Source organism: Xenopus tropicalis, chromosome 9 (genome assembly GCF_000004195.4).
Source record: "Xenopus tropicalis strain Nigerian chromosome 9, UCB_Xtro_10.0, whole genome shotgun sequence".
NCBI lineage: Eukaryota > Metazoa > Chordata > Amphibia > Anura > Pipidae > Xenopus > Xenopus tropicalis.
This window is the reverse complement of record NC_030685.2, coordinates 52,391,878-52,404,212: the sequence shown is the minus strand read 5'-3', so window position 1 is coordinate 52,404,212 and position 12,335 is coordinate 52,391,878. Positions and strand designations below refer to the sequence as shown.

General features: G+C 42.5%; 1 protein-coding gene across 1 annotated transcript in view; it reads right to left on the bottom strand.

Annotated features, from left to right (window-relative positions):
• Positions 1–12,335, bottom strand: part of bmpr2 (bone morphogenetic protein receptor type II) — a 103,743-nt gene that overhangs the window by 49,033 nt on the left and 42,375 nt on the right. Inside the window, exon 2 of the mRNA XM_002937715.5 lies at positions 5,491–5,664. Coding sequence (XP_002937761.3) covers positions 5,491–5,664 — 174 coding nt within the window. The remainder of the gene's footprint in view (positions 1–5,490; positions 5,665–12,335) is intronic.

Sequence of the window (12,335 nt, the reverse complement as noted above, 5' to 3'; positions counted from 1 at the left end):
CGTGATGGGCACTATGAATACTTTGTGAAGTCTTTTGGGCTTTGTAATTCTCTAGCTGTTATCCAAGAATTTGTTAATTATATTTTTTTTATATAATATATGATATTTTAATTGTTTCTTCTAATCTGGCAGAACATTGTTATAACATTCAAGAAGTACTACATAGACTATGGCTTAATCAATAATATGCTATGTTAGAGAAATGTATCTTTGAGGTTCCATCTGTTCATGACTTGGGGTACATTATCTCTCAGCGAGGGCTGAAGATGGATCCAGCCAAGACAGAGTCAATCCTAGATTGGGCTCAACCCCTTTATTTACGTGCTATTCAAAGATTTTTAGGGTTTGCTAACTATTAAAGACAATTTATCAAATTTTTTCTACCCTGGCGGCTCCAATCACTGCCGGTTCTTTGCCACAAAGATTCTGCTCTTCCTTTTCTTGTTGAAGTAGATGCTTTAAAAATTAGAGCTGAAGCGTTTTTTTCACAATAACACCCTGTTACTAGTGAAACTCACCTTTGTACCTTCTTTTCTAGAAAATGTTCTCCTATTGAGGCTAATTATGATATTGGTAACTGGGAGTTGCTGATAATTAAGAATAGAGACATCTTCTGGAGGTAGCTAAGTATGTAGTTACAGTATATACTGATTATAAGAACTTGCTATATATTGAATCTGATAAACAAATCCTAGACAAGCAAGGTGGGCATTATTTTTCACCCATTTCAATGGGAGGCAGGCCCACTCTCAAGAAGTTTTCCGCCCAAGCCTCTAGAGGTTTTCAAACCTGATACTATTATTGTAGCCACCCTGAGTTCAGACCTTTTTGCCTCTCTATCAGAGGCTCAAGTTAATTTGCCTACAAACATACCTCCTGGCAAGCTTTTTGTTCCAGAAAATCTGTGTCTTTTCTGAGACTCATGATTCCAGGTTAGCCGGGCATCCATGCCAAAGTAAAACTTTGTCTCAAACTCTCTGGTGGCCAACATTGAGGCAGGTTGTTGGTAATTATATAAACTCTTGTGCATTTTGTTAACATTCTAGGTCCTTACCTCAGGATTTGCTACAATTGCTTTCTGTTTCCAAAAGACCTTGAACTCTATATCTCTATGGATTTTTTTGTTGATTCCTTCAGAAGGTGGTGGATCGATTTAGTACGACGTGCAACTTTATTCTCCTTCCTACCCTCCCTTCTGCTATTTCTCTTGCCAAACTTTTCATTTCTAATGTATCTTAAACTTCATGGAGCTCCATTAATTTGTTTCTAGATTTTAACAGGTCCTCTGCTCACTTATGGGTACTGATTTGTCCTTTTCTTTCACCTATCACTCTCAACTAATGGCCAGACAGAAAGGACAATCAGTATCTTTAACAATACCATAAGTGCTTTGTTTGCAGTAATCAGTCCCAGTGGGTGGAATTCCTTCCGTGGGCTGAGGTCGCTTTTAATAATGCTACTCATGCCTCCATTTGGGAATCTCCACGACCCCCCTCTGTGTGGCCCCCCACCTGTATGGCTGCTTTGATGTCTTACCTTTGTGTAAGATTAAAATGGTTTCAGTACTGAGATTAACTGGCCCCCTGCATGGTTCTCACCTCAGATTCAGGCGGCAATCCTCCTTTATTGTTTAAAAATGTAATCCACACCTTTTCACACCTTTTAATACCTGCATTGTTCAACCCCTGCAGTGTTCACACCTCAGGCTCACGCTGTAATCACCCCCATTGTTCACCTGTTCACACCTCAGACTACCTATGTAGGTACTGCCTGGACTATGCTGGCTGTGTGTATGGCACACACAGGGAGCATAGGGTAGGCAGAGTATGGCACACACAGGCAGCATAGGGCAGGGAGGGTATGGTACACACAGGCAGGGTAGGGCAGGCAGAGCATGGCACACACAGGCAGCTAAGGACAGGCAGAGTATGGCACACACAGGCAGCTAAGGACAGGCAGAGTATGGCACACACAGCCAGCATAGGGCAGGTAGAGTATGGCACACACAGGCAGCATAGGGCAGGGAGGGTATGGCACACACAGGAAGGGTAGGGCAGGCAGAGCATGGCACACACAGGCAGGGTAGGGCAGGCAGGGTATGGCACACACAGGCAGGGTAGGGCAAGCAGAGTATGGCACACACAGACAGCATAGGACAGGCAGAGTGCTGCCTGTGTGTGCCATACTCTGCTTGCCCTATGCTGCTTGTGGGAGGTGAACCTGGCAGGGGTTTGTTGTGGGAGTTTGTTAGCAGTTGGAAATAACCATTAAATGGTCCCTAAGGCATGTAATTATGTACTGGGGGTTGCTGTGCTATCCACAGGGGAGGAGGAGGCATATGGAATTTAAGGGTATATCTTAATATGACACAATATAATTCTTTCACATATGAATGACGGTTGATATCCCCACAGTAAGGACCAAGCATTTGGGATTTTGCTGTGCTACCACCATTGTGATAAAATAGGTGTGGTTTGAAGTGGGTGTGGTTTCAAAAAGGGGAGTGGTCAAAACTGGCTTCCATTAGCGGCCCTCCACCATGTATGCTAGAGAAATTCCGTGCTGTTTGTCCATTTCTACAAATACATGATTTAAAGGCATTGCCGACAGACTGGAGTGCTTCTTCCCCTTTGCAAAGATACATGGAAAAAAGGCTTGGGAGCGGCTGTGGAAGTTAAGCACCCTCTGAGAACATGTATGTAAGTGGTGTGCTGAAGATTTTTGTTTATTGTTGTTTATGAGAAATTCCGCCCCTCGGCACTGCAGAAGTTGGACAGCACTGGTCTATGGCCATCATCCGAGGGCCTTTTCTTTTTCTGGCTAACTCTTTGGTTGAACATTCTTCTAAAATTTGGCAGAAGGTTTGAAATTCTCTATCTTGCTGTGGTTGCCCAAAATCAGGATGGCGATAGGGTCTGGTTGTCTTCTATGAACATTACTTTGAAAGTTCCCTCTGCTAAGTTAGAATCCAAATTCTTGGTCCTTTTTCAGTTTCTGAAATTGTTAATTCTACTACTGTTCAGCTTGAACTCCCTCCTGACCTCAAAATTTCTAATGCTTTTCATAATGCATTTGTTGACAAAACAGCTCATCAGCATCCTCCTTCAGATATGGTCGATGGTCAGCCTAAATATGAGGCACAGAGAATAACTGATTCTTACTTTTCCAGAGGTAAACTGCAATATCTTCTACACTGGAAAGGTTATGGTCCTGAGGAGAGATCTTGGGTTCCTAGTGATCATCTTAAGTGGCAATTTCATTCTAGGTCCCTTCACAAATCTAAGGGCCCAGAGGTCCCCTCTCGAGGGGAGGCGGTGGGAACGGCTGCTGCTGCCCTCTGGGTCTTACGGCACAAGCGTCCTATGATTTTCTTGTGGGCGTGTCAGATACATGCATCTTTTTATTTTGACGTATACTTGATGGTGCTCTATGATGTCATCGCGTTTGGTGCAAAATTCGAATATCTAAAAAACTCCTTTTACCATTTTGTTGTACAATGTAGCTCCTGGGTGTGTTTCTTGTCTGATTCCTGTGTACTACCTCTGCCTGATTCATGACTTTGACTTTCGCTGCCTGAACTGACCCTTTTGCCTTCTATTTGACTATGTCTTTTGGATCTTGATGTGGTACTTCGCTGCTTGTCTTGTTGTGACCTTGGCCTGCTCCCTGTGACTTTGCCTTATTCTCCCCATTAACAGCTACGATATGCTCTGGTTCCCTTGCTTGCCCAGAACTTTTGCCTTGGTTCTCTCACATTAAGTGAAAGGCAGCTGTTATAGGCGGAAGAGTGAGCTCAGACAGGAATCTTGCATTTGTTCCAGGTTTTGGGATACTGTTTGGGATACCGTGCATGACAAGTTGTTTAGAATTACATTTTCCTTCATTCAATCGGTTTTTGGTTAGATGACCCTGTAAATGTGCACTCCAGTGGACAGTATCTTTGCAAGAAAGATAATTAGATTACTCATGCATAATCTCTCCTGCTAAGAGAACAGTGGCAATAAAGTTGAATTTAGAGGAGTTATATACTGGTAATATAATTGCCTACTTTACAAAGACCAGACATGGAGTAGCTACATTTTCCCTGTTTTCCCTATTTAGCTCAAGCCCTATTCACTGAACTCAGGTTGAAAAAGGGGGTATACTACCTCTTTAAGTATTGACAAGCAATGTTACTACCAAGTAATATGTAATTTGCAACTGATGGAATCATGGATCAGGCGATAATCGTTTGAAAATATAAATCTGGCAGGGTCAAAAAGATTAACAGTGTAGCCGACAGAATGGTATTTGTTGCAACTTAGGCTAAGAATTCTTTAAAATGTATGTAAGGACTCTGTACACAAAAACCTTTCTTAACTGTTAATTTGAACAACATAATTAAATTATACATAATCTTTGTCTATTCTCATTTTCACTATCATGAAGGAAACCAAAATGTTGCCACAAGAAAAATCATGCTACAGCACAAAGGACTTTGCTTCTTTTTAGGTCTTTTTATGCCTTGATGTCACCTTCTACAACAGGGGTCTCAAACTCGCGGCCCGCGGGCCATTTGCGGCCCTCGGTACAATATTTTGTGGCCCGCACCAACGCCTTCTCAAAAGCAATGAATGGATCGCGATTTTTATTGCGATTCAAGGGATAATGCAAGGCACGGCGGGTGGGAGCTGCTGATTGCGGAAATGACTTTATGCCATCATAACAGTTATTATGGGAAGACGTTCTGTGTGCACAATTAGATGCTAAGGAGCTAATTGTGCACACAGAACGTCTTCCCATAATAACTGTTATGATGGCATAACGTCATTTCCGCAATCAGCAGCTCCCGCCCGCCGTGCCTTGCATTATCCCTTGAAAGCCAATTTTTTGTGAAATCCCTTATGCGGCCCAGCCTCATCCTGACTTTGCCTCCTGCGGCCCCCAGGTTAATTGAGTTTGAGCCCCCTGTTCTACAAACTTTTTTAAAACTGAAGTCCAGAAAGAGGAAGAGCAGGAAAGATATTTAGGGCACACAAGACGGATTGTCAGCAACCTACTGCAGGTAAAAGCAAGTTGCCCATTGTGCTTGAGAATGTAAATGAGCCCTTATGTGTTTAATGGATGCAGCTGAAGACATACAAAGTTCTCCACAGTCAGTTGCAAAAAAAATCCAATTTGTTTAAGATAATTGTGTCAAAAGGTGCTCCTTGCACTTCTGAAGACATATTTTTGACAGTAAGCACTGAAAGGAATTAAATTTAACAAGTGAAGACTTTTAAAGCAATTGCATCTGAATCATTTCAAAGTGCAAGCATAACTGCACAAATTTTGACAAACTGCATCACCCTACTGCAACCACAATTACACTCAAATTTTGGTAAACATGCTGCATTGTGGGTTATAAATATGGCAGTTGCAACCCAAATTTGCACACTGCATAAGGCGTGGTAAATAAGCCAATGTGCCATAAGATGGTCATACAGGGCAGATTTAATCAGGTACACTTACCTTGTCTGACGAGATTGATTTCGCCATCTCTTGTTTTCTCCCATAATCCAAAACAGATATTGCCCTTGGTACACTTAACAGTGCCATTCTCCAGCGATATCTGACTTTCGCTGAGTGCCTGGTCCTGGTTATTAGGATCCTTATAGGCACACAGGCGTTCCTCACTTTGAGTAGCTAAATGGAATTAAATATTAAAAAATAAATGCAATGAAGAATATTTATTTTACATTAATAATACTGGCAAACTGATGAACTGTGTTATATATGTAAGATTTAATTCATTTTAGAAATATAAATCCTATGTTACTGGAATTGGGTTGCTAGATGGCAAACCTATATCTTTGTTCACTGATGAATGCTAAAAGATTTTTTTGTGCCATAAATCATTAAATGAGTGAAGAGTGATGTTTCTCCAATTGTGTTAACTTTCCTTCTGAGTTACTGGGCAATGCAGCACAACAGCAGCTTCTTACATGACCACTGAAGATGAAGAATGAAGAGGTCACTATACCAAGAAAAGAGTTGTGACATAACAAAGTCATTGCATATAAAAATCTCCAACTGGTTGACACTCCCTCTGAGTTACTGGGTAATGCAGCACAACAGCAGCTTCTTACATGAGCAATGTACTGTAGATAGAAGAGGTCACCATGCCGAGAAACAAGTTGTGACATAACAAAATCATTACATATAAAAATTGTGTTGTTTTACTAAATTTATGACAATTTACTCCTTCATCTAAGGGCAACCTATAATTTAGCATTATTGTTCTTGTTGTATGACTGAGCAACAAGAACCTATAGCCTTTGTTACTAAAGACCATGTAAAAAAACAAAACAGTCTAGTCTATGTAAATATTCTCACACTATTTCCTGTAACAGCTCTATGACTTTGTGGCATATAGCAAATCTTGCCCCAGATTGCCATTCTTATTTCCCAGCATGTTACCAGATAGCTCACACAAAAACAGCATTGTAAGACTTTAGTGTATTAAGGCCAAGAGACTAATTAAGTAAAGTGTACGTTAAAAATTTTCCTCAAGAAGAAAGACGTCATACTAATTATTCTGTTTCAGCTGCTGTGGCTATGTAATTACTGATCCCTAGACTGTCCCAAGTCCCAGTGGAATGGCAATAACTTACATAAGGGCAGTATCCACAGATAGGCGACTCAATGGAAGACACAGGTGAAGATCTTGAAGAAGTTTAATCTTGCAGTGCAGATCTTACAGTGACAAATCCATAGGTCAAAACGAAGTAACTTTACCAGATACAGAAAGATGGATGCAGCACATGCTTACAGATACTTGTCTGAAAAATACTGACTGTGGGAGGGGAGACTAAATGGGAGGAACCAAACTACAGGGAAGAGAGAGGGACAAACTAGCTACAGGCAAACTAGTTGATGAACATCATAACACATGTATGTGGGACACAACACTCCCCGCCTGAAATCTTTAGATTTCACTAATATATACCAACATTAGTCTAATGTTAAGTTCATAGCTCAACGAATCAGTCCTTGAACCTGAAAAAAATAAGCAAACAACAATAAACATAGCAAACATGTTGCTTGAAGAGGTCTCAGTAGGTTCTCTTGACAGAAGTTCTTGTAACACAACAAAGAACAACCCATCTTCAAGTCAGAGAGGCCACAATATGTCAAACCTCAGCTGACTCACAATTGTAATCCAAAGGATAAGCAGTTTCAGGTCTCAGGAGTCTTGCTTTGACCTGAAGAATGTGTTTCACAAGGTAGAAGCAACACCACCTCGGTAACAGGTCTGAAGAAGATCTTAGTTGTACCTCCTTTGGTAGTCTTAACTTCGACCTTCCTCACTTTCCCATCTTCACTGGGAATGGCTTTGACAATAAGTCCAGTTGGCCAGTCATTGCGAGAAACTTCTTTATCTCTCAGTAGCACAAGGTCTCCTTCTTGAAGATTCGGCTTAGTCTCTTGCCATTTATGGCGGCTTTGAAGGGTATGCAGATATTCTATCCTCCAACGGCTCCAGAATACGTTGGCCAGATGTTGGACCTGCTTCCACTGACGTCTGTGAATATTAGAGCAGTCCAAGTCCACAGGTGGTAGTGGGATGTTGCCAACCTTCTGGGTGAGAAGAGTTGCAGGAGTCAATATTGTTGGAGAATCCGGATCTGAGGACACTGGCACAAGTGGTCTTGCATTAATTATCGCAGAAACTTCAGCTAGAAGAGTAGTCAATGTCTCGTGGGTAAGTCAAGAACCTGAGTCTAACAACATGGAATTTAAGATTCGCCTTGCAATTCCAATCATGCGTTCCCAGGAACCTCCCATGTGGGAAGAGTGAGGAGGGTTGAAAACCCATGAGCATCCACTGTTTTTCAAGAAATTATCAAGTTGCAGTTCCTTGCAGGCTCCAACAAAGTTGGTTCCACAGTCAGACCTGAGTTGCTTGACGGGACCTCTAATGGCGAAAAACCTGCGAAGTGCATTGATGAAACAGGAGGAGTCCATAGATTCAATTACCTCAATATGCACGGCTCTTGCACTTAGGCAGGTAAACAGTACGGCCCAGCGTTTGTTATTAGCCATGCCACCACGGGTCTTGCGTGCACAGACCGACCATGGGCCGAAGACGTCTACACCAACATAGGTAAAAGGTGGGTCGGTGCTCAATCTGTCTATTGGGAGATTAGCCGTTTGCTGATGCTGATGAGTTCCTCTCAACCTACGACACTTAACACACTTGTAAATCACTGAAGAAATGCATCTTTTCATGCCGGTGATCCAAAGACCTGCTGATCTGACAACACCTTCGGTGAACTGTCGGCCTTGGTGCTTCACTTGTTCATGGTAATGCCGAACTAAAAGAACAGCTACATGGTGACTGCCAGGAACAATAACTGGATTTTGCTCCTTGCTAGAAAGGTTGGATTTTCCAATCCTACCTCCTACTCGTAACAACCCATGTTCATCAATAATTGGATTCAATTTTAGAAGAGGATTGTTTTTGGGAACTTTGCAGTTTTCTGTGATAAGGTTGATCTCCTTTGTGTAGATCTCCTGTTGCACACATTGAAGTATAATTTCTTCAGCATGAGAGATTTCTTCAACGGTGGGATGATTCTTACAAATGTGCCAACCACGGCACTCAAGTGGCATTCCAGAATTACCCTTGAAGCAGCAAGCAATATGTTTCAGTCGTGCAACGACACGGATTATAGATGACCATGTGGAGAATTGCTGGAAGCGGTGTGATCCAAGTGTTTTCTTCTGATGTATGGTCGTGTAAAGAGTGATACTTTCAGGTCTGATTTCCTTGTCAACTTCAGAACCCACTAAGTTGAAGACATCAGTAGAGCTGGACTCAGATTGATCATATAAGAAATCCGGGGGCAATAGCCAGTTTGACCTTGCAAGTTCATTTGCTGGTAATGCCCTAGTGCCATGGTCTGCGGGGTTCTGATTAGTTGAAATGTAGTGCCATTGTTGTGGTGTGGAGAACTTACGGATACGTTCTACTCTGTTGCTGACATACACGTAGAACCGTCTGGTTTGGTTGTGACTGTACCCGAGTACAACTTTGCTGTCAGTGTAGAAGTCAAAGGAATCGATCACAGTGTCCATTTCACTCTTTATGGTTTCTGCCATTTCTACAGCTAACACAGCTGCGCAGAGTTCAAGCCTTGGAACAGTATGTCCAGACTTCGGTGTCAGCTTAGTCTTACCTAGGAGAAATCCCACAGAAGGTCTATTATCAAGTCCAGTAAGACGAAGGTAGGCTACAGCTGCAATTGCCTCAACAGATGCGTCTGAAAAGATGTGAATTTCTTTTCTTTTAGCGGAAGCTAGGGAGATAGGTGTATAACAGCGTGGGATTTGGGGATTTTGGAGTGCCTTTAAGGAATTCTTCCATGTTTTCCATGCCTTCAGCTTATTATAAGGTAGTGGAGTGTCCCAGTCTACTTTCTCCAAAGTAAGTTGCCTCAGCAGAAACTTTCCTCGGATTGTGACTGGAGCTACAAATCCCAAAGGGTCGTAGATGCTGTTGACTACTGACAAAACTCCCCTTTTTGTGAAGGGCTTATCACAGGTTGACACTTGAAAGGTGAATGTATCTTGCTTGATATCCCAGAGCAAGCCGAGACTGCGCTGCATGGGAAGGTCTTCAGACCCTAAGTCAAGATCCTTTAAGTTAGTAGCGTAGTCATCTTTGTCAAAGGCCTTCATTACCTTGTTGCTGTTGGAGATGATCTTGTGGAGTCTGAGGTTGGCCACAGACAACATTTCTTGGACTCTTCGTAGAAGGTCAATGGCTTCTTCCTCTGTAGGAAAGGATTTAAGGCCATCATCCACATAGAAGTTTTTCTCCACAAAATGACGAGCATCAGTTCCATACTCTTGTTCCCCTTCTTGGGCGGTTCTTCTCAGCCCGTAGATTGCTACTGAAGGTGAAGGACTGTTCCCGAATACATGCACTTTCATGCGGTAGTCTATAACCTTGTCATTCAAGTCATTGTTCCTATGCCATAGGAACCTAAGGTAATTTCTGTCCTGTTCACGGACAATGAAGCAGTGAAACATTTGTTGGATGTCGGCCATTACTGCTATAGGCTCTTGTCTGAATCGGATGAGCACTCCTATAAGGTTATTGTTCAAATTAGGCCCAGTAAGGAGAACATTGTTCAAACTGACTCCTTGATATTGAGCACTCGAGTCAAATACTACTCTAATTTGACTAGGTTTGCGGGGGTGGTATACACCAAAGGATGGAAGATACCAGCATTCTTCGCCTTCCTTCAATGGTGGAGCAGGTTCAGCATGATCATTTTCTAAAACCTTCTGCATAAACGATACAAAATGTTTCTTCATCTCTGGTTTCTTCTCAAAGGAACGTTTCAATGAAGCAAATCTGGAAACTGCCTGCTGACGGTTGTTTGGCAGTCTCTCTCTAGGTGTACGAAAGGGTAGAGGGGCTACCCAACTGTTTTCTTGGTTTTGAGTGAAATCTTTATCCATGATCTTGAGAAACTCTTTGTCTTCAATGGCAAGTGCTGGTTTGTCATCATTACTAGTTGAAATGAATACTGTGTCACCAATGCAATCCTCCAGGTGATTAAAGGTGGATTTACTGTCACTGGTGGCGGATTGCCAGTCTCTGGTGCTGTTGAATCTCTCCTTTACACTGTAATGATAAGGACATGGTTCGAAAAGAGTTTCGCGTCCATTAGGCAGCACGTAGGTTTTGCAAGAAGAAATACTGGTAGCTCTTTTTGTTCTGTTTATACACACATTGCCAATGATAACCCAGCCAAGATCAAGGCGCTGGGCATACGGAGCATCATGGGAACCGTTTATTTGCTGGCGTGCCTTATGCACCCTTAGAATGTCCCTGCCGAGCAAAAGAAGGATTTCTGCATTTTTATCAAGTGGTGGTAAGTGTTCAGCTATAGCTCTTAAATGTGCATGATGAAAGGCAGCTTCAGGAGTAGGGATCTCTTCTCTGTGGGAAGGAATCTTGTTGCATTCAACAAGGGTAGGCAGTGGCAGTTCTACAATACCATCAAGAGAAGCTATCGTAAATCCATTAGCTCTTCTTCCCGACACTTCTGTAACACCTCCACATGTGCCAAGTGTGTATGGTAGGGAATCTCCTTTAACCCTGAAGTGGTCAAAGAATTCTGGCTTGGCAAGCGAGTGGTTGCTTTGATCATCCAGAATCGTATATAGTTTCATGGCTCTTTCAGGCTGTCCGTTGGGGTACACTCTGACTAGACATATTTTTGCACAAGATCTGTCGCAAAGATCTTCTCCACAAACCTCAGTGCATGTAGAAGAAATTGAAGTAGAGTTTGCTGTCTGATTTGTTTTCTCCCCGCCATGATTTGTGGCAGGATCAGAATCTGCAGAAGAAGAGGTATGCTGAAGTGGATGGAGTGCTTGTACATGGGTACCGCTTCCACAATCTTTACATTTGATTTCAGCCTTACAATCCTTTGCGAGATGTTCTCTTGAAGCACAACACTTAAAGCAAATCCCGAGTTTCTTTAAGATTTCTTTGCGTTCTTGCAGTGGTTTTTTCCGGAACCCAATGCAGTTCTTAAGGGCATGTGGTTTCTTATGAATTGGACATTGGCGATTGGGATTTTCTGTATTCTCTCCTTGTCCGCCCCTTTCAAGTTTAGCAACAGGATCAGGTAGCACATTAGTCTTTTTAACTGACATGGGGCCCCTATGACTCCTGGGTTTATCCAGAGCAAATTTGTCTTTACCGAAATTTGGACCTGAGATGTTTGACTCATTGAAAAGGAAGCTTGGATCGTTCTTGGTTTCTGCGATGTTCTTGACGAAGTCACAGAAGTAGAAGAATGGTGGGAAGGAAACATGTTTCTCTCTCTTGTACTTTGAGCCCATGGTTGCCCACTTCTCCTGTATTCCATATGGCAGTTTTGCGGCAATTGGATTCACACCGTGGGCCGTGTCAAGATAGCTGAGGCCTGGGAGGTGTGGATCTGCCTTAGCAAGCTGTAGTTCAAGCAAAAGATCACTCAGTTCCTGAAATTTCTGATTATCCTTACCGGATATCTTGGGGAAGTCTTTCAATCTTTTAAGCAGAGCACTTTCTACAGCTTCCGGACTACCGTAACTCTGGTCTAGGCGTTCCCAAGCTGCATGTAGGCCTGCAGATGGATTGTCAACGTGGACAGCTTTCAGTCGCTTCACGCGTTCTCTTGACTGAGGACCTAGCCACTTTATTAACATGTCAAATTCTTCACCAGGAGGTATTCCAAGGTCATTTATGGCAGCTTTAAAGGTAGACTTCCATCCTCTATAATTTTCAGGGTGGTCATCGAAGCTTGCGA